Source organism: Myiozetetes cayanensis, unplaced genomic scaffold, assembly GCF_022539395.1.
Source record: "Myiozetetes cayanensis isolate MyiCay16 unplaced genomic scaffold, myiCay2020 scf1, whole genome shotgun sequence".
NCBI lineage: Eukaryota > Metazoa > Chordata > Aves > Passeriformes > Tyrannidae > Myiozetetes > Myiozetetes cayanensis.
Genome location: NW_026086604.1, coordinates 129829297 through 129854491, shown reverse-complemented (window position 1 = coordinate 129854491; position 25195 = coordinate 129829297). Strand labels below are relative to the sequence as shown.

Here is a 25195-nt window from a genome sequence, read left to right as displayed (position 1 = left end):
GTAAGACCAAAAGCAAGAAAAATTGTGGGCTGAGTTAAAGACAGTTCAAAAAATGAAGCAAAGCAGTGCATGCAAGCAAAGCGGAATAAGGAATACATTCACTAGTTCTCATCAACAGTTAGATCTTTAGCTGTTTCCAGGAAAGTGAGGCTTCATCACTCGTAACAGTTACTTGGGAAGATAAATGCTGTAACCTCAAATGTCCCTGTTTCTTCCTTCTCTGATTGAATTTTTACCAGTGGACACAATGCCATATGGTATGGAATATCCCTTGGGTCAGCTGGGGTCAGCTGTGTGGGCTGTGTTCCCTCACAGTTTCTTGTGCAGCCACAGCCTCCTCATGAGCTGGGAAGTGCAAGAAGCAGAGAAAGCTTTGACTCTATAGAAACATTGTTCAGCACCAGTTAAAATATTGGTGCATTACCAGCACTGTTTTGGTAAGTAATCCAAAACACAGCACCACACTTGCTGCTATGAAAAAAATTAACTCTCCCTGCCAGACTCAATACACAACTTGTAGAGTAAGTTTCAAGTGGAACTAAACCTTGTAAATATTTAATTTGGTCAGAAGTACAGTTTTAAAGTTGCAAACTGTACTGAGTCAAACTCACTAAGAATGGAATAAAAGGCTTGACTTTTAGATTTTATTTTCCAACGTGCTTATGTCTTCAGAAAATAATTCAAGTGAATGAATTATGTCAAATTTTACAGGGTAGCACTTTTTAAATCAACAATATCCTTACTGGAGTTTTTGCACTTCAGTTATGCCATCTGTTATTGTTGACTGAAAGCCAGTAAGTCTGGAGAAGCACTTCTGAGTCTTTTGTTCTTTGAAATGCAGCAAGTTTCATAAAGGCATTGCTATCCAAATGGATTTTATTCATTTAATATTCCTCATTGCCAGTATACCAGTCAAAGATGTTCTATTCATTAATATAGTGAGACCTCAAATTCCTACTCCAGTAATATTGTTTCTGACTATTGTAATTAATGCATTCCAGTTTCACAAGCTTGGAATATGACAGGAGTTAATTCCCAGTAAGTTTGGTTTTGTGGGAGTCTTTTGTCTGCTTTTTTAGAATTCACTCATTAACCATCCTATGCTTTCTTCAGAAACTTTCTTTAGTGCAGCCACGTACTCTGGTAAACACAGCTATTGGTATCCTATTAATGCTTTAAAGCTAAAAACATTGTTATAGGCAACTGGGGGAAGTCTGTGCATCAACTCACACAAACACAGTGTTGTCATTGACATGGTACATGCATATTATGCATTCTGTCTTCAGAAACTTTAGAGCTGAAAGTACTTTTCCTTATGAAACTAATTATAGGAATAATTCTATAATGCAACTATCAAATGTGAATCAAAATAATTGTGCTGATTTTGACTGGGGTAGAGTTAATTTTCTTCACAGTAGCTAGGATGGGGGTGTGTTTTGGATTTGTGCTAAAAACAGTATTGATAACCAGGGATTTTTTTAATTGTTGCTGAGCAGTGCTTGCATGGAGTTGAGACCTTTTCTGCTTCTCACAATGGCCAGCCAACGAGTGGGCTTGAGGAGCACAAGAAGTTGGAAAGAGACACAGCTGGGACAATTGACCCCAGCTGACCAAAGGCATGTCCCAAACTATATGGTAACATGTAAAGCTGGGGGGAAAAGAAGGAGTGGATGTTTGGAGTGATGGTGTTTGTCTTTCCAAGTCCATTTCCAAGTCCTGCTTTCCTGTTGAACACCTGCCTGCCCATGGGAAGTGGTGAACGAATTCCTTGTTTTGCCTAGTTTGCACGTGCAGCTTTTGTTTTACCCAATAAATTGTCTATCAAAACCCATGAGTTTTCTCACTTTTCTGATTCTCTTTTCCACCTGACTGGGGAAGAGTGAGCAAGTGGCTGCCTGAGAATTAGTTTCCAGCTGGGGTTAAACCACAACAACAGTTTAGGCAATAGGAGTAGTTTTTCTACCTGCTCACAGCAGGATCTGCTCTGAAGTTAGATCAGGACATTCTGATTCTTCATCCAGTTAAGTTTTGAGAATCTCCAGGACAAACATCATTCAGCTGCTCTAAGCAATCCATTCCAGTGCTTAAATATCTTTGCTGTAAATTTTTCACAACATCTATTCGTTGTTGCTGCTTATGACAATTGTCCCCCTGTATGTTTGCTACTCACTCCTCAAAAGAGCCTGTTTCCTCTGTCCTACCATTAGTTAGTTGAAGGCAATGAGGTTTTCTCTTAGTCTGTTTTCTTACAGAGAGGCATTAAAAATTCAGGAGTTAATATAGTAAACTTCCAGACAAATTTATTGAGATTTCCAAGGCAGCTGATGATATTCAAATTATTTTTTTTTCTTTTGAAGTCTTCTGAAACCTTTTTACATTTTCTGCTTGGATAAGGCAGTAGCAGAAGATAAATTACATTTTAAAGAAAGCAATGATTTTTAAGAAAGTCCACTTACTTGAGGACTAAAACCTATCAATATTGAAAATTAAAGCTTGGTCCAATAGATAAGCCTGATTTAATCTTAAATCTCTTTCAAGTATAAGAATAAAAAGTTGCAGTTTCTGGGAAAAAGGCAGAGGCAAAGAACAGAGAAGATACTTTTGGTTTTGATATACGCAGGATAGTTTTCCTGTTGTTAGTTTTTTTTGTTAGGGTTTTTTTTTTGTGAAGTATTAGTAATTATCCAGTATGTTTATCGTCAGTTCAGGAACAACAGACCTTGCAGCTGAAATTGCTCATCTGCAGAGATTAAATCTACTTCAGCCTCAGCTTGAACTTAATCAAAAGATCACTCAAGCTGCACGAATTTCTTAACAGAAGCTACAGATACAATCGGCCTTAAAAAACTCTGAGAAGCGGAAAGAAACCTGAAGGCACGCTCTTCATTTCTGAGAGGCAACAAGTAATGCATTTCCCCTTGACAGTCTGAAAGAAAAAGCAAAGAATAACAGCTAGTTTCAATCTTGTACTAATAGAGCCATTTAATAAAAAAAGTGTTACTCTCAATTTCAGTGTAGGAAGACTTTCCTCCTTCATGTTTATCTGTGCCTACATTTCTTTTATGATGTTTCTGGACAGGGGAGGAAGAGAGGTAGGAAATAGAATGATGAACTACCTTATAGTGATTCTGAATAATATGCTTGGGAAAATATCCACCCAAGCAAAGATGAAGCTTTACCTTAGGGAAGGTAGAACAGTTTACTTACCATTTGATATCCAGGTCAATGAACATAAAGATTAGTTCAAACCTATTCAGCTACGTATTGAGTAGGGTAAGAATATAGCATATCAGGTAACATATGATGATCTTGGAAGGTTTGGTGTTAACACTTTAAAAATCAATTTATGAAATATCTTCTGATGAAAAAAGTTTACACATTTGAAAAAATGGTCATCCATGTGCTAATATACTTTTGAAAGTTCCTATGTCAACACAACTCCTCATCATGTAAAGAAACTGGCAGTCAGTAACTGGACATGGTTCTCATTTGACAGGATCTCTTAGTAATAGCTTCATATCTATAGGTGATATTCTCCAAAGAAACCATAATTCAGTGGGGATTTGCATGTCAATAAATAGAATTTTTCATATTTTTATATCTATTAATAGGAACTAATAGGTTGGAACTAAATAGACCTTGTAGGAATATCATATGCATAACTCAGTAGAATAAAGAGTTGTGACAAAACTTACTTCACCATTCATCCTTGTTGCAAACAAATGAAGTTATTTCCTTAAGCAGAAACAGAACTTCTTCCCATAAAAGAGGCAAACCAAATTAATCCATACAGCTTCACATCTCCCCAGCTACCCTGCCAGATCTTCTACTTCACAGCCACAAAACACAATTAGTTTACTGCTAGTTTTTTCCAGAAACGTTGTATTATCCTGTCTTCCAGTGACTTGAACTTCATGCCGTTCTGTATCTCATGTAGAACTTGACACCAAGGTAAAGCCAGAGTTCCTCCAAGTATGCTCAGAAATCATGAGCTTTACTTTGGTGGCAGAGTGCATTCCCATTTCACGGCCATATTCCCACAGCTGTGGTCTCTAAAGCTTACATATCCCGTTAGGCATTGTCTGGCATTGGAGTGGACTGCCCAGGGACATGGTGGAGTCACTATCCCTGCAGTGTTCAAAAAGCAACTGGATGTGCCACTTAGTGCTACAGTCTAGTTGACAAGGTGGCTTTTGGTCAAAGGTTGGACTCGACGGAGGTCTTTTCAAACCTTAATGATTCTGTGCTTCTATGATTCTAATAAATGATTGACAGCACTTTTTTAACTTCGCAGGCTACAACCAGGGAAATTCACACATCCTAGACGACGACCCGTTAGGAGGAGAAAGAACTGACAACTATTAAAAGAAGACCACGATTTCAGGGACGCTGGGAGTGCTACAGGTCTCGCCGAGGCTCCCGAAGGACCGGCGGCCCCGCTCTCCTCCCGCCGCCTCAGGTGCGGCGCTCCCGTCCCCGCTCCGCGCTGCAGCGCCCCCCGGCGGCGGCGGCGGCGGCGCGCCCCCCCCGCGCGCTGATTGGCTGGCGGGGCCGGCGCTCTGCGGCGCTGTGGCGGCCCGGCTGGCGGCGCGGGGGGGCCGAGCCGCCCCCGCCGCGGGACCCCGAGCAGCCAGCCCGCCCCGCCGCCTGCCGCGGGCGCTCCGCGACCGGCCGGCGGGAGGAGGAGCGGGGGAAACACGGGGGTCTCCTCCTCCTCCTCCTCGGCTTCCGCGTGCGGCGGCGGCGGGCGCAGCATCCTCGAGAGCGAGAGGCCGGGAACAAAGGCTCCGCGCCAGCCCCGGCGGCTCCACCTGCCCTGCCCAGCGGAGATGGCGTCCCTCGGCTTAGGGGGGCTCAACGTCTCCGCCCGCAGGAAGAGCGTCCCGTCCCGCAACGCCGCGGTGGAGAGACGGAACTTGATCACTGTGTGCAGGTGAGCCCCGGGCCCTGCCCCGCCCGAGGGCACCGTCCTTTCCCTCCTCGCTCCCACCGCTGCCCGGGGGCCCATCCCACGCCCCCCCGCCCCCGCACAGGTGGGTCGGGGGCGGGAGCGCTGGCAGCCTCCCCGCCGCAGCCCGACCGGGGGGAGCCAGGCCGGGGGTAGGGCAGCCTCCTCCTCCTCCATCCATCCATCCTTCCATTCATCCATTCATCCATCCATCCATCCATCTATCCATCCATCCATCCATCCATCCTGACTCAGCTCCTGCTGGAGGGTGTCCAGGCGGCAGCGAGGGGCAGGGGCTCACCGGGCAGCCCCACTGTTTCGGGGCGTCAAATGGGTTTTTTTTTGGTGGGACTGAGAGGTTATTTTTGGGCACCATGCTTGAGTTCTCAGGCGCAAGGCGTGTGCGGGAGCAGGGCAGGGCAGGCTGAGCCCTGGGCAGCACCGGTCGGACGCTGCCCGTCCTCGGGCAGAGCTGGAGCAGCGGCCGCGTGTGGGGTTCAGGCTTCCTGCCATGTCTCGGACGTGAAGGCGTTCGAGCCCTGTGGAAGCGGCCGAGCGGGTGCTCCTGCGAGAGCGCCGGTGCCGCAGGAGCATCCCGGGGAGGCTGCGCTCCGGGATATTTTTATCTCCGAAATCTAGATCAGGAGATCTGCAGTACAGACTAGAGCTACTGTATTCGAATATTTTTTTTTTTTTTAGCATCTTAGTGCTGAGCTTATGCAAGCTTAATAGTACGGCGTTCCGTGGAAGCGTTTCCACTGCTGTCACTGTGGAATTCATGCAGCGTTTTCCAGGTGTGCGGCACTGACCCGTTACGTCATGGCAAACTTTTAAATATGGGCATGTGCTGGTAGCAGTGACTCCGTTCGTTTGCTCCTTTGTTTCAATTGCTTAATTTTGAAGTTATCAAACTAATTTGCATATTATCTGGGAAAGGTCCTCAGCAGATCCATGCGGGTCATGATATAATGTTCTCAAATCTTAATAAAGTGCCAGGACAACTATTAAATAATTTTGTACTGTCGCCACTTAACGCTGCAGCAGTATTTAAAAATCCATAGGACCCCATATTTTCCCTTTTCTCTTTTCTTTTTTCTTTTATTGTATATTGTTAAAAGGTTTTACAGCTGACTCCATCATTCATCTACTGCAAGGAATTTGCTTCAATATTCCTTCAAGTTGTAGTATCTGCATTTCAGAATAGCATCAGTGCTATTCTTTTTCCAGGCTTTTGTGCTTACTTCTATTTCTGCCTGTGAAAAAGATATGCAACAAAAACGAAAAGGAAGATTTTTCTCAGACTTGCTGAAGCAGATCAAATAAAAGGAGTTTTCAGTTTCACTGTTGTTACAGAGATACAGATATTGTCAGTCTGTGTGCTCAGGAAAACACCAGTCTTATCAAGTAATGACACAATCATACAGGATATAAACAGTTCTTTTTAAAAGAATATATTGTATTCTACAGAACTTGCTGTTTTGTTCTGCCTCCCATTTGAGGCAGTACTCTTCTATATTCTGTACTGTTACATTTTAGTTTTTGTTTTATCATCATCCTGCAGCTGAAATGATGGTGTAATGTATTTAAAGATGCTTAGAAATCTGAAGGAATACAGTCAATCATTTATAAAACAGGGAGCTACTGCAGAAACTACTTTAAATTGGTGTATTTTAATTATTTTTTGTGTGAAACAGTTTAATTTTGCTCTATATTCCCAAAACCTGAAGTCCTTAGTTTGTGAATACACATTAAAATTTGGAAAGGATGTTGAGGAAAAACGATTTTGCATTATTATGATGTGCGTACATTTGTTTATATTTTTATTCTTCTGCCAATGTAAGACTAAATATTTAAAATATTTCTGTGCTTTGCTGTAGTTATTACACATTTTCTATTATAGAAAAGTGTTCCCTTTTAGGAATACCCATATTAGTATTGAAAAGAGTCCATTCCAATCAAAATCTTATGAAAATATGAAGTATTTTTGGTAAAAAATAGCTCCAATCATATGCTACCCAGTGAAGAGGAAAGATCACAAGGAAGATATTCTTCTGAGTTACCATTTGTTAACAGTCTCTGATAATTTAATGATTTTTTTCCAAAGCTTCAACTTAGCAGATTTTTACCTAGTAGTTAAACCAGACTTTAGGATTTTCACCTTTTCTTACAGTGATGATATCTAACTCCTCCTGAAGATGTGGATAGTTTCTTATATTTACAGTTTCGGAAGGAACAGTTTGTTTCCGCTATAATGTTGAATGTTACTGTAGTCATGGAAAGTGACATAGATGCCTAAGTTCCGTAAACCAGTTGCATGTTTTCACATGGCTATGTTTGTGTAACTGCACAGTTGTCATTTAAATTGGAACAATTCTTGGGATTTTCTTGTTTGAGTAAGCAATACGTGTTCTAAGCTCTGTCTCTCTTCTTACCTGTTTTCCCTAAAGTTTGATGCCTTTCATTTTCCAGTAATGGGTGTAGATACAGAACCACTGAAAAAGTAGGCCTTGGAAGTGATGTTCATAAGTTAAATGCAGAACGTTGACACAGAACTGAACAACTGTCAGGAAATACATTTTTAAAACAGTGATTTTGCTAATATTCATGAGAACTTCTGCAGTGACATTGACCCTTAATTGAACTGTCTGGTTTCGTGTCATGTTTAGCATAAAGGATATTATTTTATAATCTTAGGGATTATTCTATACTAATAGTTTGTATTCTTCTAAATGGCATTTTAATGACATTTCACAAATTGCAAGCGAAATAAATTTGACAGAATCCTTTCATTCATTTGAAAACTTAAAAGGAGGAGCAGAATTTGACAATGAAAAGTGACAAATTCATACAGCAGTCTAATTTTCTGCTTTTTTGCTTTTTGATTAGAAGCTTGTTGCTGTTTTGGAAATAAGCCTATACATGTGGGATATATCTACAAAAGGTTTGGCTTTGGTTTGGAGTTATATAGGAAATTTGGGAGACCTTCTTGTGCATCTTGCAAAACAGGACAAGACTCTACCCCAAAAGATTAAGTCTTTCTTATTTAAGAATGTTTCCATCTTACATAATTCGGAAGGTCTTTTTAAGGTTGGAGAATAACACTGTTTCTACATCTTTATTTGGCTCAAACAAAAGTAGACTTGTGGCAGAGAAGAATATGTAGAAATCCAAAAACATCAGGGTTAATGAAGGTCATTTAGAAACACTGATATTGGAATCTCTCCAATGGCAGTTACTATATTTAAAAAAAATCCAAACCCAACAAAACCTTATTGTTGCAGTAACACAATGGAAAATGATTGGAAAAAAACCAATTTTTTTTTAAAGAGCCTTGAAGCAACAGGTATTGGAGCTATATTACTCCTCTGCTCCTATAGTCCACCAAAAAGTTAATTTTAGAAAATTTTTTGTTTGTTTTCAAGCTACTTTACTTTCTCATGCTCTTTTGTTGCAATTTCTCTGCTAATTTCTGACATGTAGTGTGGACTGTTGCACCAGGGAGGCTTAGTTTGGATATTAGGGAAGATTTCATCACTGAAAGGGTGGTCAGGCATTGGAACAGAATGCCCAGGAAAGTGGCGGAATCACCATCCCTGGAAGTGTTCCAAAAACGTGTGTATGTGGCACCTGGCAACGTGGTTTAATTGGTAGACTTGGCAGTGTTGGGTTGACAGTTGGACTCAATGGTCTTAGAGGTCTTTTCCAACCTTAAAGGTTCTACAAAGTTTGGAGCAACAAAGGGAACCAAGGAAACAGCTCTAGCTCTGCCTATATGGACATTTTTTTCTTCATAGCTCTTGTGTACTTTAGACCTGACCTTTTGTTTCTTGACTTTCAGTCCCCATGTGGTTCCACACGACTGTGCAAGAGCGTGGACTTTCTTGTCTGGGGGGCCGTACAGTGGAAACAACACATGAGACATCATTGATGACTGAGGGAAATGCTTACCCAGTGCTTACACTGTAACTTTTTTCAAAGGCAAAACTTCTACATACCTTAAATCCTTTTTTCCAATCTGCATGGTAAACATGGTGAAGTGTGAATATCTAACATGCAAAATGTGCTTACGACTTTTAACTTGCACTTAGAGATACGTTTGCTTCTTTGTAGTATTTGGAGGAAAAAAGACAACTCAGAAGTATTTGCATAAGAGGCGGGGTTTTTTAGATCTCCAGAAAATATTTCTGGTGAATCACATTTTGCCTGATAGTGTCATTATCTTCCTGGTCTATGGCAGTAAGGGGTACATACTTGCACTCCCCGTCAGTTCTCCTAAAAGACAATTTAATCTAACTTGACAGAGCTATAAAGGTTGCTTAGGTTTGTTGTGAAAGTGTAGAGTAGAGAGATGAAAATTAACATATCCATGGGGTACATGGTGGCAGTAATATGAGCACTTAAAAAGAACACCATTGTTGATGATGAGTATGATTGGACCCGGTGTATGTAAAAATTGTTGCCTCCTTAAAAACTAGATCTTTTTTCCTTCAGTTGAACTGCAGAATGCCTTAAAATTGAGAATATAAAATAAACTGCTTATCTGATTTTTAGAAGTGTTTGTGAAATTGATCTCAAGTGTTTCTTCTTGAATATTATCGCCATTTCTGAATGGCTGTTGGATACAATATTAATCAGTTAACTATTACATAGGTCATTGAATACAGGAAAAATAGGCATAGCTATAGATTGTACTCTACTTTGTTTTGCAGTTTATGCATGATCCTTTCTCTGAGTTTTAAGATAATATTCCTGTATATAGTGCACTACATTGTGGCAATGGATTTACCATATGTAGGATGGAAAAGGTCCTGTCAAAGATGGACTGGTGAAGAAAAAGAAGAAAGCAGCCCAAATGTTATAGAAACAGAAGTTTTTAATGTTGTTTAAGCATGTCTTAAAACGGCCTTTTGTATTTCTGTAAAGTCACTGCTGCTTCTTCCCGACACCCCCTGCAAAGAACTCTTATCTCCCCTGCAGGAATGTCCTGGGAAGATATCCTGAGGTCTTCTCATTGGCCTTTGTTAACCCTTTCCTATTGGCTATTAACTCTTTACCTGATTGGTTTTTCTGTAAGACCCTGTGACTGTAATTGGTTCTTTTTTAATCCCCCTAAAAGCCTTATAAACCCTCATCCCCACAATAAACTCCTCTTTCGTCCATCCCTCTGTGGTGGTCTGTGTGAACTTCTTACGGGTTCACAGGGCCACGTGCTGGGGGGCAGGGTGGGACAGCGTTCACCTTCAGAGAATGGCCTAACACCCAGGACCTGAAGGTTCTGCCTCCAACCCATCTACATCACACTGCTAATTCACTGTCTGTCTTGTGTATGTATCCCTGAGCGAGTGACATGCTGCACTTTCTCTTTTTCAGACCTGCATGGTGTAAGAGGAGTTGTCTTCTTACAGTTAATATTGACTTAGTCATGGCATTGCTATATGCATTTGTTTTCCAAAATTTAGAAGATTTTTTTTGTAGATAATTTCATGGCTCTGGTATGTATAGCTTTGAGGAAGCAATAATTTCTACCATTGGAGTAGTCAATAGCAGTTAACTGGTGGGCATGCATGTCTCTCACTTACTCAAAATTGGTTAAAAATGTGGAGGAGTTCAAACCTGAGTCATAACTTGGCACTGCAGGAGAAGCTTCCTCCCCCACCCTAATTCACTCCTAATTCCTGTCCTGCCAAAAACACTACAACAATAGAAGCCTGCAGGAAAGGTAAAACAGGGAGTCTTTATTCAGAAGTTTACTGAGTATAACAAATTGAGTGGAAACTCTTGAGATAAATGTCAATTCAGTTTGAGCATATTAGTTTAGTTTAGTAAGTGAGTTTTAGTTTAGTTTATCGTTTCGTAAGTGAGCATCAGGAGGCTGTGCTGACTGCACTAAGGAGGCAGTTAAGTTACTTTTATAGTACAGAGCACCTGAAACTAGTACGGCTGGTTTAAGGAGTTTCATTCCTGCCCATGCCTATGTAGTTTGCTGCTTCTGCAGCTGTGCCATAGAATTGTTTGTGTTGAGATGCTGTGATGTGTATTATTATGAATGTATCCATATTTAAGAGACAATTCACCACTCCTTTTCAGTGCTGAAAATTTAGAATAGTTAATAGCGAGCCCCAGGAAAAGTAGAACTGGCAGAACTGAGGAAGCCAATGTGCTCAGGTATGGGATCTTGGATGAGCAGGCAGAGTGAAAACATCCCAACCTGGTATTGTTGAGGTTTGGGTCTTGTGAAAACTATCTCCTCAGGCTCTAGTATGGCTTTATTCATACAAATAAGATTGCTGCCAAAAGCCCATAAGAAATGCTTCAAAGTAAGTGTTATTTTCAAATTTGAGAACATATGAAATTCACCTTGAAACTGAAAACCGAAGAACGAGGAGCAGAAAAGAAAATAAAAATGGATTATAATTAAAATTATGAAAGCAAAAGAAAATAATTTTTTGTCATGTTTGTTGAGGTTTAAACTATCTTCTGAATAAGAATAAAACTGTAAATGCAGGTGTAACTAAACACAGCAAACAGCCTAATTGACTAGTTACATTTTATCATCATTTACAGTGGCTTGATTCAGTCTTTCCAGTTTCAAATGTTAGATCATTTAAATTGATAGCTTTTCTAGCATAATAATGTAGTAATATATGGTGCTGAATATCCCCATTCACAGGGAAATCAGCCTACATTAATGCACAGAGTTAATCGTGCATAAAAATTCATTGTTTTATAATATGTCTGGATTATTTTTGCATTAGGATGAAATTACAATGTTCTCTTAATACATTAAAGTTTATACTTCTGATTCTTGGGCATGGATTTAGGGAATAAAAGAAGCATTGACAAAATGTCAAACAAAAAATCAGCATGTTTAGGATTACAAAGAGAAACTGATGTTGGATGCTTCCAAGTGCTCGTTTTTCTACAACTTCATTAAAATAGTTCAGGGAAGAGGAAAATAATTAGCTCATTTTTATGTGGAATGGGTGGGGATTTTTGTTTTCTTTCAGGTTTTAAGGCTTTATGCCTAAGACCAACAATGATGATTGTACTTCCAGGCTATTTCTTAACATGTTTTGTCTTCCTATTTCTCTGACTGGACTTGAAATCATCAAGATTGTTTCTGGTTCTTTCATCTTTTGGTTTAAACAAACTACTGCCCTCCTATAGAGGACCAGTAGCTATTTATATAATTTATGATGGTCCTGTACTTTTGCTCTAGGTTTTCAGTCAAGACTCTGATTGACCGTTCCTGTTTTGAGACTATTGATGATACTTCCCCCGAATTTAATAATTTTGCAGCCATTCTGGAACAGATTCTAAGTCATCGACTGAAAGGTATGTTAATAAACTTCCTTACTGGTGATTATTTTGCCATGATAATTTGTTTATAATAAACCAGAGTACATCTACAAACTCCTTGATCGTGAATGAAAGCATTGGCTTTCTTTGTGTGTCTGTCCCATTGCTGTTACCTTCCTGATTTTTTACATTACTGTGGAAAAGTGGAAGCAACTGTTTTTTGTGAAACATGATTCCAATGATCTGGTTGGGTTGGAAGCCTTCTGGATTGGTAATTAAGCAAGTGAATGTTGCCATGGTGCTGAGCTCTGTCTGCTTTTCTGCTTTATGATAAGGCCGTTCCTAAGAGTCTGAAAGACAATTGTAGTGTTATTGGCTTTAATAGAAGCTATAGAGAGCATCCCTTTTCTTTCTCCCTTCCTTGCTTTTGTTGCTTTCTTTTCCAGAGACTGTGTTCAGGTCCTTTAATTCCTGTCCCCCCACTCCTTTAGTGAACATGTTTTTTTGCTACTAGAATCTAATGGATTAAATTGCTAATTATATGATTAAATTTAGAAAGGTCAGTTGTTGATTTTCTTCTTGTCTCGAGTCAGATGTTCTAATTGAAGAAAATGTCTGTTTGCTTTTTCCAATTGTTCTAGAGGAAGCTGCTTTGTTCGAGGAACAGAGTGTGCCTTAGCAGGAACAGTCACTAGAAGAAGACTTTGGAAGCTTCTTCTCATTTTCAGTTCTGTGTACAGTTTCTGAAATATTTGAGGATTATGAAGGACATCAGAATCATCTAAATATAGATGTGTAATATGACAATCTACTCCTTTTCATACTTTTTAATATTCATAACTAAGCTTTGTGAACAATATTGTGTGTAGGCTGACATTTGAGTAGCACAATTACTACCTGCTGTGGTTCTGTCAGAGGAGAAAAAAAAAAGTCACACAGTGGGGTGGAAACATAGGGTTTGTCACATTGTGACAAAGATTATTGGAGTGATTATGGGTACTTAACTGCTTGACACTGCAGGGAAATTGCTCTCTTTTCTCCTTCTCCCCCAGCTTCAGTGATGTTTGAGCAAAAATCATTATGCATTTTATTTTTTCCCACCAACATTCTTTTGCTTCGCAGTCTGTTATTCAGGACAAGGAGTACAGAGAAGCCTTGACAGGTTGGCAAATGGGTTACCAGCAAATAGATTTTGAATTTCTCCATTTCTTACTTGAAATAATTTTTTACTTGCAAACAGCTAAATTGTTGTTTCGGTCTTCCCCTTGTAATTGCTACTATGATCTTCTAAGTTCTCAGATTTAAATAAAAATCCATAAAAAGGCAGTAACTTGTGCATAGAGTTGGAAATGGGGAATATTTTGGTAATAAGCTAGTTGACTGTGGGTAACTTTTAAATAATAAACCAGAAATTGAGATAATAAATGAGAATTCAAACTTTAAGAGGGTATATGTTATACAACACAGGGCTTGAAAGAAATTGTATTTTACTGACGGAAATGACTAATATACTCTGAATGCATACTTTTTGTCAGTAGGAACACAGTAAGGGCAGACTGGCTCTTGCAGTAGTTTGTGTAAAGTGTTTTGAAACCGGCAAAACATACTTGATCTGTTTGTTTATGGTGAGATAAATGGCTTCGTTGTATCAAACTTGTCAGGATAATCCCATGGCAATGTAGTTAAATGGATGATCCAGATTTGAGAGTTTAGGGTATATAGAACTTTACTTTCTTAAGGCCATGACAAACAAGAGTTCTTAATCTTTACTTCCTGTGGAAGTACTGGGTGAGGAAGGAAGAATTTAAAAAAAGTGTTTACTTTGCATTATTGAGTACTAAGTTTATTTTTCTAATAAAACTTTTGCTGGTAACTTTTTCATACATTAAATTTTATTAAGTTTTTAAGGAGCAAAGCATAGTCTTGATGGAATAAAGCGAGTGTTTGTGCTTATTGATTTCATGTTTAATTAGGATCCAGACAAAAAAAAAACCAACTAGCAACAGGGATTAGGATTTGATGCTTTTTTTTAAACCATTGCAATTAAAAATTCTGAAATAGTAGTTCTCCAAGCTTCATCTTCCTGGGTGTTGTGCTAAAAATGCCTGTTGCAGTGTCACAAACACCATTTAAAAATGGATTTTTAGTAGGTAACTGATATGATGTTGTCAACTCCCAATAGCAAAAGGGCTATGAAATAGCATTCTTAGTGGTTTTGTTGATTTGCTTTTTCCATTCAATATCACTGAATAATTAAGTTTGGACAGTTTCTTACAAAGTCATCCAGTCCTACCTCTTGCTCAAAGCAGGGCTGTCTCAGATTGCTCATGACATTTTCCAGTTGTGTTGAAAATCTTCATGACACTTCTTAAACTCAGTGCAGTTTGCTACAGGTTTTTCTTTTTGTTTCCTCCTCTCATTTCGTGCTTACCTTTCTCTGATATTGGCTGTAGTCTCCAATGTATCCTGTAGTGAGCCAGATAGAAAGCCAAACATGCAGCAAACTAATCACTTTCCCCATGGATGCACTTTTTTAGCTCAGCTGCTCATTTTCTTAAGAGTGTTTTTGATGTGAGTGTTTGTTTAGTAATAAAATGAGATTGGTGGAAATACATTAGCTCACACAAGAGAAGTCTGTGAATGCTGCTTGAACATAGATATCTGTTCATGTGATACAGAAGACTTGGCACTTATGGCACCAAAATAGTTCCCAAAAAGGTAGTATAGTATGCTATGGCACTGCCTTACAGTTACATGTACACCACTGACAGTAAGCAGCAGTCAGGAAGAGGCCACTGTTGTCAGTAAAAGCAGTCTGGCTCACGAGCTATTTTGAATTGCCCTAAGGAAGAGAGGGAGTTTGAGTGATCTGTATTAACTGTCTTTTCAGGCATTGAAAGCTACTGACTGCCTTGTGATCTAGAAAGAGGAAAACTGTGTCCTGGTACTGTATGTGCCGTATGCCTGATACTCCCTAGGAGTGCTGGATTTGTTGAGAATGCGGAGTAGATCAAAGATTGTAATAAGGAGGATATAAAGTATGTGTCCTTCTTGTCACTAAAGTAAACCATGTGGCATGCCTGCTGGTAAAATAGGATACTACTGGACAGGACAGTTGAAGATCTTGAGAAAGTAGGAGAGAAGGAGTAACAGAAAAAAACGAGTGACTAATTACTCTTTTATTCCTTCTCAAGAATTTTCGTGGTTTTGTAATACAGCAGAGACTTAAGTGTTATTCTGGGAGGATACAGAGACAGTGTATTTGAAGATCTCAGGACCAAATAAGACCTATAGTCCCGGAAGGAATTTTACAAATCTGTATATAAATGCATGTGTGTTTGATAATCTTAAAGAAGGGTGAGTAATTTCAAGATCTGTTTTTTTCCCAGATACATGTTTGGAATTTGTTCTTTCTTAAACCATTCTGTACCACAGAGATTAAGCTGTATCTTGTAATTGACTGCATGGTTTCTTGTTTTCACTGCTGGCCACAAATTTTTCAGGTATATTTCCTGTAAGCATCTTTTTTATAATATCAACTAAGGAAATATAGTTAGTGAAGAAATGGTAGGGGCATCAGAAGTACTTGGGATTTGATCTCAGATCTCAGGTGTTTCCTAGCTCATTTAAAACCTGAAGTCATTTCAAAGTGATATATATTTTGTCTTTACTCTTACCTTTTTCTGTCACTTTAAATTAGTGTTAACTGGGTTTGTACTGAAAAATATGAATAACTATTGTAGATTTTTATGGCCATCTCAAACATTTCTGAAAGCTAGTGTCATGTGTACGCATTTGTTGACTTATGATGTTTTCATTGTAATATCCTTTACAGCACAAATTATTTATATCCAAACTGCTAGCTAGTATGCATGCTTAGAAATAGTTTTGGTGTATAAATTCTGTCACTGACAATGTATCTAGTGCATCATGTTTGTGATTTTTGCATATGATGGTTACTGTGAGCACACTTGTCATCTGTACACTTACTTGCATTTACCACCATGATGACACCAGACAGGGTGCTGTACTGTGCTGTTTTGACACTTTCACAATTTTTTGTGCCTTTTTTCCTTTATGTTTAGAAGGCAAAAGCTTCTGCTAGAGTTGCCCATGGAAGCTGTTTCTCTCTATCCAGTCTATGTTATTCCTAATTTTAGTGGCTGTGGAGTTTGTTTTCTTGCTTTTCTTTTTCCTTTCAGAAAGACTACAATGAGCAGTAAACTTTTAGGGTGGTCAGTGCTGTTTGAGTGGAAAGATAAATGTGATAATTCTCTTTTTTCCTCATCCTATAGAATGTTCTAGTTTCATGTGTCATCAACAGTCTGGTGATAGTAATGGTAAATGGCTGTACTAGTGATGTCACTGCTAAATGTTCAGGTTTTGCTCTTCATAGTAAGGGGAATTATTAAATAATAATCTGAAACTACAGTAGCTGAAGCACCTTGGAATTTTATTTTTCCTTGACATATTGAGTAATATATGTTAATTTGTACGGCTTACTTTTTTTTTTTTTTTTAGTAAGTCTTTTATCAAGCTTTGAATTTAATAAATATGTCTGTGTGGCCAAGTAAGCAGATGGACCACAACATCAAGTTACATGCACCCTCTAGGTGAAAAAAAACCCTGCCACTTGAATTTCTTCAGATCACAGGGGACAGATCTTTAACACTATGGCTATGCCTGGAGATAAATCAAGTAATGTTAAATGAAAAATCCTTGTCATCATGTTTTGGCATTTTATTTTTGGTTTATATGATTTACTGTATCAGTCTAATATACTCTTTCTGGAAATTTGAGCTTTCTAACAGCAAGAGAATTAGAAGTCTTTCTGATACATTATTGGAGTTTCTGAAGTATAACTCAAGGCTTGAAATAAAATAAAATTAGCTTAAAAATAAGATCTCATTTCATATGGAGAAAAGGTTTTGCACATAGTAATCATAGTAATGATGGCAGTCACAAGAGGGCAATGTTCACCTTACTTATTACATACCTTTTTGCAGGTGTGTACTAAGTGTGAACATTGTGCTCTTCAGTGTGAAAAACAGGTCTGAACTGTTGAGGCTGTGATGAAATTTATTTTGTGTGGAGGGGTCACAAGTAGTATGTGATTTTCCCTTTCATTTTCTAACTGCAATACAATGCAAGCTGGAAGAAATATGAAGGATTTTGGTTAAAGTTCCAGAAGAGAGAATGATTTGCTCAACTCATTTTGGTCAGCTTCCCAAGGAGAAGTGTACTTACAATAAATTGTGTCTGCAAAAATGTTTTGAATGTGCATCAATTTCTCCTGCAGTGAAAGCACATTTTTTAAACTTCCAATCTGCTCTTAAAATAAAGATACCACTGCCACAGCCAACTGGTATTTTATATTTTTATTTAGTAATTTTTTTGAAGAACAAAACTCTCACTACTTGATTGTATTAGTGAAATGTATGTACTTCCTAAAACAAATGACAGAAATACTTTTTGCATCATATTTTTAAGTCACAACAGTCTGTGCTCTATTGTGATTTAAGAGATCTGTGAAGAACTCTTGTGTATTGTTGTAGGATACTAACAAGGAAAAAAACAGTAAGGTACACATAGGTAAACAAAAGTCCCAAACTTCTCTTTATGCATCACTTTCCAACCAGGATGAACTGCATAATGCAAATTTTTTTATACCTGTGAGCCAGTTTTCAGTAGGAATTTATGGACTTGCTTGTATAAGATTCTGTCAGTACAGGCAACATTTAGAGGATTTTTTAATTATGTTTATCTCCAATAAGCAGGAAGGGAGGTTCATAAGTTTTTAAGTATCTTTTATTTTGATTTAAGGTCAGATCACCTGGTTCGGCTATGAAAGTCCTCGGAGTTTCTGGGACTACATTCGCGTAGCCTGCCGAAAAGTCTCGCACAATTGCATCTGCAGCATCGAGAACATGGAGAATGTCGGTTCTTCTAGAGCTAAGGTAGGGAAGAGAAAGGTCAAACTGACTGTTTTATTACATTGTTCTGTATGAAATACAGCTGATATTTCTGTACCTGGAATAAAACCATATTACTAAGCTTACCCTGCAAATTTTTTCGTTGCTTGAATTTTTTTTTTTGGTACCTAGTAAATACTTACTTTTTTAAAATCCACTTTTAAATCTGAATGTGTTTACTTTAAAATTTATGTTGTTCAGTAGAAAAAATTCTGAAATTGTCTATTCAGTGAGCGCATTGTGTTATAAAATGATTGTCTTCACGGTTTTGGCCTTATGTAATTTTTTGAAAATGCAGTACGTTGAGGGAAATTAGGTTCCTGCAGGCCTGCCAACAACTATTATTTTAAAATTGTAGAAATGTGATGACTTTATTTCTTTCCCCTCCTAATAGTTTTATTTGGTGTATAATTCATGCACAAATAGAAAAGATGTGATCAGCTTTTGAGTTTGTTGGTGTGATTGTGCAGGAATCCTCTAAGTAATGGATTTATTTGCTAATAAAGATCTGTTATTTTAAAGGATCTACATAAAAATAATATCATTATTTGTTGAGGTACAATGGAAATCATAAGGAAGTAACAATTTAATGTGTTTTTATAGGCATATGAACTGAATAAGAATAAGCTTTAAACTGACCTATCATTAAATCTAAATAGTGAGAGACAGCGTAGACCAATATCCTTAAAAAGTACTGTTGGACAGAGATTACAAGTTTTTTTCTGCTAGATTGAAATGCTTTTCTATAGCTTTTACTTCTGTGTAAAACAGCCTTGATTGATAACTTAGAACCTTTTGATTTGAAAGTAGCATAAGAGAATGCAGCAATTAAATTCTTAATTCTTTTTATTCCTAAATGAACTGAAATTGGTTGCTTGAACAAATATCCAAAGTCTGTATCATGGCTATTTAAAAAATCCCATAGTTCCAGATTTTTGTTATACTTTGGATTATTCACAGTTGGTGCTATTGGTGAGGTGGAAATACTTAGCTTGTTATATTTGAAAACTTTTGTAGTTTTTTTTTTCAGTGGCATGACTGTCGTTAGTACAATTTAAATTACAGGTATTTATGCAACTAGTTTTCTTCAGTAAAAGTTGCTTAGGTCAAGCAACACTGTGAATCTAGAAAATCTTTGAGCACGCTGATGATCCATAGATTGCAGAACAGTTTATTTGCTGTTTCTACTGTTGCTCCTTTCTTTCTTTGAATAGACTCAGTTTTAAATTTTATATTGTAAACGTATCTGTAATTTGTGTGAAAGCTTTAAAACACCTGAGGTTCTGTGGCAAAAGATTTTTAACTGGCTTTCTTATCCGGAATACTGCATCTCTTCCTAGCCCTCGATGTACTGGAGCAGTAGACTGATAATTTGTCATGCAGCTTTTTTCCTTGCTTACATTGAGATCTGGAAATTCAGATAATTTGGAGAACTTATTTCCAAATGCTTTCTGGAGAAACACATGTTCTAGAATCTGATGAATATATTTCTTATATTCAAAATTTATTTTAAAGGTGTTTATGAAGTCTTAAGGTTTTAATAGACATGGATGTTTAAATTCAGTAGGTAATAATATGCAAAGCTATTTTCTGAAATGTTCTTATAAATAAATCAAAATTTTCTTTTTACTCTGTGGAAAACTTCATGCCAAATAGTAGACCAAGAAGATAATTTGTGCAGTGAGTGTGGAGAACAGTGTTGAATTTTTTAAGGGACCATTTTGGATGTCTGTATCCAGAAAGGTTGAGAGCATGTCAACACAAATACCAATCATATGCATCAGTTTGACTGTGGTCCAAATAAGTGTAGTGTTCAGCCTGGAAACTGTCAGCAAGGGTTTGCCAGTGCTAGATGGCCCTGCTTTCACTGGAGGTGAATAGGTTTTAGTCCTTAGCTAAGCAGCATCTTCAGAGTTTGACTGTTTCACTCATGTTCTAAGTAGCTGCAACATAAAGGCAGCTACCTGGGTAAGTGTGCTTTAAATATTAGTGCACTCTATCTTAATTTTTTTGCTGTGCTGTTGGTATTTATGTGAGAAATTTTTTTTGTGTTGCTATTTAGCATTTCATAGAATCACAGAATGGTTTGTGTTAGAAGGAACCTTGAGCACTGTGTGGTTCCAATCCTCCAACCATGGACAGGGACACCTTCAATTAGACAAGGCCACTCAGGGTCCTGTCCAGCCTGACCTTTAACACCTCCAGGGATGGAGCATCTACAGCTTCTCTGGGCAACCTGTTTCAGTGCCTCACCACCCTCACAGTAAAAAATGGCTTCCTAATATCTAATCTAAACCTACTGTGTTACTTTGAAGCCACTCCCCCTTGTCATGTCATTACATGCTCTAGCAAATAGTCTCTCTCCCTCTTTCTTGTAAGCTCCCTTCAGGTACTGGAAGGCTGCAATTAGGTCACCCTGAAGTAGGATTATAATCTACTACAGGTTATTTTGGTAGAATGTCTGTAGTGATATTCAGCTAGAGGTCAATAACCACCAAATATATTAAGCATGGAGACATCTTCCTACTTATATAACTGCTTGTAAATTTATATGGATTACAAGAAATATTCCTGGTGTTCTCAAATGGACAGTCATAACTGCGGCAGCCATTTGAAATGTCTCTCTCTTGTAAAATACAGTCCTGTGCATTAGACCTCTAAACACAGCACAACATACTTTCCTAACAGCTATTTTTTCATGTTATTGCTGTTGTTTATAGAACTGATTGAATGAAGTTTTGAGTTTGGACTACAAGATTTAGGCCTCTTAGATTTAATTTCGTGTCTGTATTCTATATGCACCTTCTAAAATAATGTCCTTCCTGAGGGGAAAAAATATTACATAATAGAACTGTCACTGAGTTATATTTTTTTTTATATAAATCCCACAAATATTTGAATGAACACAGAGAATTAGTTCTTACTTAAATCACTTGGAAGGTAGGTTACTGCTGTTTTACAATGGAACCAGTTGGATGCTTCCAATACCATTGACTTTAAAATTAAAAGCTGTCTTCCCTGATCTGCTTTGTCTTAAACATGAGATTTTCAAAAGGATGGAATAAATAATTAAAGAAAAAAAATTTCCCCCTTCAAATTTTGAAGAACTTTATTTAACAATAAAGTTTATTTGTGTCCTTGTAAGAATGCATTTTCTGTTTTCATTATTGCTAAACTGAAGTACATTGCAGCAACCATTTCTGTTTAGTGGTAATTTTGTTAATCAGTTCATTACTCAGGTAAACAAAATGTATTAATTTTCAGATGTAAAATTGTTTCCTTCTAAAATGCTTAAATATTTCATATCTGTTTTGTCTTGCAGGGTCGAGCCTGGATCAGAGTAGCACTTATGGAAAAACATTTGTCTGAATACATTTCCACAGCTCTTAGAGACTTCAAAACAACCAGGTCTATAAAACTTTTTTTCCAGTATTTTAGTAAATGTTAAGGGAGGGACTTAGGTTTGGAAGTGAAGGTTTCTCCTGATTTGTGTAGTAAAGAATATCATTAGTAAAAGAGCTGTAACCTAGGAAAAGGTGTCTAGAATTGGTATCATTTTGATTTTAGCATGGGTAAAACTGCAAAACAGAAAATCCCTTTGTGATTTTAAAAATGTGGAAATAAGTCTGGAATTCTTGAAAGGTCAAAAGAAGAGAAAACCTCTGCAAAGAGGGAACTGAATCGGAAGTTGTAGCATGGTAAGGAGAGATGTAATATTCTTTTCAAGATTAGGTATTGTTGATAGAAAGACCTAGAGACTCAATAAAAAGTAATTTTTATAGGCACCTTTTCTGAAGAAAAAAGGAAGAGAATTCCAGGAAGCTTTTAAGAAATACAGAGTAACAGAATTAGTGATCAAACATAACTAGGATCTTGTAGCAGATTTTTTTGTAACTTCTAATGTAAAAACAGTTACGGGATGAGAATATACTATGTGATAGAAAATGCTTTGGCAGTTTGGGACTGGTTTTAGATAATATAATTATTAGCTGATGTTTTATCTTGTAGGGAGTGTGTCTTGTAGAATTATGAAGAAGTAATCTAAATTTGATTGAATCTATAATTTGTACCTTATGTTGAACACTAAAAGTTTTAGACATACTGAATGGAGTACTAAAACAATAGGAATTTTCTCTGTAAAGATTTCTGTTCATTTAGAGTATTGTACTTTAAACTTGTTTGTCCAGAGATCTCCATGTATTTTGCAGCTGTTAAGGTGACTTTGAAATACGACTAGGTAAATATCCCATTTCACTGAAGTTTCAAAACCTGGTGTCTTATTTTACCCAGATTTGCTGACATTTACAGTAGACAAGAACCTCATAAAACAAAGATTTCTGGAAAATATTTACTCATGTTTCCTCAAACTGAAAAGTCATTTATGTTTTTGAGGGGGAGATGCGGAGGAAGAGTAGGGTCACAAATTATGTATTGTCCCTGTTTTGGTAATGTGCTTTGTTAGTGGCTAACAATGGTCTTATTTGATTAGCAGTTTCAAATTAATTTATTTGAGCATGTTAATGTTTAATATATTTAAATGTTCTTTCAGTGGTATAGCTTTTGGAAACAACCTCTCTTGCATTCCAAACATAGTAAGTGCAAAGTTTCTTTTGAAGTAATATTTTAAATACATCTAATGGAAATGAAAGTTACATTGTCAGATCTTGGTTGTGTGGATTTCAAATCCACTAGAAATAATGAAAATACTCTCTTTCCCCATGTGGGATTTCAGATACCTAATAAGTAACGTGATTTTTTCTGGTGATGCTTTGCACCATTTATTTAGCATTTTAAATTATGTATTGTGCTGTATGTATATTTACTAATTATTTATATAAACTACAAATTTTTTGTGTTACACATGCGTGTATGTAGAATACAAAATTCATCGATCATACTGATAGCTCTTTTTAAACCTCACTGCTGTGTTTAGGTGCCTGATGTTAGGGCCAGTCTTTAATCAAACAGCACATTATTAGTGCTGGATCTACATATTATGCTTGGAAGAAGGTTGGAATAAGCATGGGCACACAAATATTTTACCAACAAATTGGTCAGCACAGACTTAAGTTGTAGTGGACTGTTCTGTCGTGACATGTCAACTGCATAGCACTGAAAGAAGATTTGTGGGTTTTCCAAGCGACTGTGGTTTTGGCTGGGTTACTGTAGCTGGCTTAAGAAACGCTACCACTGCCAGGCCAACTTCACCATTGAAAGTGTGCTCTCTGATTTCTTTCTAAGCACCATTTTACAAAATAAACTGAACACAGATTGGTACCTGGCAGTGATTTTACAAACGCCAGTGAACTGGCTTGTAATCATCTTGTACTGGGAGCATTGCTGTTCATTCACAAGTAAGGGTTACTGTGCTGAGTCAGACTGTGAAGTCCATCTAGCTCAGCACTCTAGCTCACAGAGATAGCCTCCTGGTGTCCCTCCAGAAGTCAGAGTTTAGGAAACTGAGTTTGTACATCCTAGCCTCAGTGTCAGGACTATAATCTCTGTCTTCTCAGAGGAAGTCTTACAGATTCCTTGCTTTAACTGAGAACATTCAAGGTCTTGGGCAACTCCAAATGGATGTCTGTTATGAAAATACAGAGGTGGGACTTCTGACAGCATGCATTATAACAGATCAGTATTTGGAGCTGTGTCCGAAAACATTTATTTTGTGGATGTTCACCATGCAGCCAACTTGAGCTGTTGCTGAACCATCCAGATGCTTCCATGCAGCTCTTAAAATAGACAGAGCTTTTGGTGGGGCAGTGTTGCTGGTATTTGTCTGGAGGATAGGTTGTATTCAGTAATCTGGCACCTTCTTGCACTCATGTGTTGCTAGAATGTATAGATGAACTGTGCATCTCAGCTCCTAGTAAGTGACCTTTCAACCTTGCCTTTGTTACTGAACAGCTCTTTGTTTCTCTATTTCCACAAGTAATGCTCAGGTGAATTCTAATGACCTTTCTGCCCCTGCTACTGCCAAGACATAGAAATTCAAATTGTGTGCTACTTTGCTAAACAGACCAAATGCCATTTTTACAAGGCTATGCATAGCATTGGTGGGTCCTATTTCCCTGCCCTGTGCATGGAATGTTTCTGTCTGGAAGTAGCTCCTGTGGTAGCTGGGAGGAGAAAATGAGAATAAACAGGAGAGAATGGGGAGGTGGTGAGAGAATACAGATTTCAGCCTTCACAAGTCCTCATACACCTGGGTGTGTGAATTATATTTTGAGATCAAGGCATGCAGTTTTAAAGCTTTGGTCAAGAGGTGTTTTACAATAAAAAATGATGTTAAGAAAACACTCCTTCAAGTAATGAAAGCTAAATCTCAAAATAGCTGGGTGCAGCATGCACCTTCCCATCATGCAGTATTGTAAGAGAAAGTAAACTACCTGGAAAATAGCTGATTTGTGAAAATATTTTTTAAAAAATAATCAACTACTAAGAATGAGAAGTGAATGTTAAACTTTGAAAGACGCTGCAAGTACAATTGTGAGAGAGAACCTTTTTCATGATATGCAATCATTACTTTTTTATGTAAATGACACAAATTCTTCTTTCTAGCGTTGAAGTCTAAGGTACCTTCATAACTTCCTTTGCATTCTCTCCATCCTGTTCTACTGTTAGGACTAATACTGAAAATTCTTCTTACTTCTGTCTAAATTTTTATGGGCTCTAAGATTGTGGTGTTCTGTGTGCTGCAGTCTATTGGTTTGCTTTATTTGAAATGAAATATGAATGCCTGTGGGGTTCACATAAGTTGTTTTTGTTTAAACTGGATTTTTTCAGTTTTCTGTTAACTATGAAAATATTATCATTATTATTTGAGAGAAAATGGTATTAGCTGAACAAATTTCTTTTTTATTGAAGGAGATTTTATGAGGATGGAGCAATTGTTCTCGGTGAAGAAGCAAATATGCTTGCTGGTATGCTTTTGGGACTCAATGCAATTGATTTCAGGTATTATATTTGCATGTTT

General features: G+C 37.7%; 1 protein-coding gene across 1 annotated transcript in view; it reads left to right on the top strand.

Annotated features, from left to right (window-relative positions):
* Positions 1–4645: 4645 nt before the first annotated feature.
* Positions 4646–25195, top strand: part of RUNDC3B (RUN domain containing 3B) — a 52377-nt gene continuing 31827 nt past the window's right edge. Inside the window, exons 1-5 of the mRNA XM_050333594.1 lie at positions 4646–4933; positions 12168–12283; positions 18071–18204; positions 21542–21627; positions 25087–25176. Coding sequence (XP_050189551.1) covers positions 4830–4933; positions 12168–12283; positions 18071–18204; positions 21542–21627; positions 25087–25176 — 530 coding nt within the window. The 5' untranslated portion in view covers positions 4646–4829. The remainder of the gene's footprint in view (positions 4934–12167; positions 12284–18070; positions 18205–21541; positions 21628–25086; positions 25177–25195) is intronic.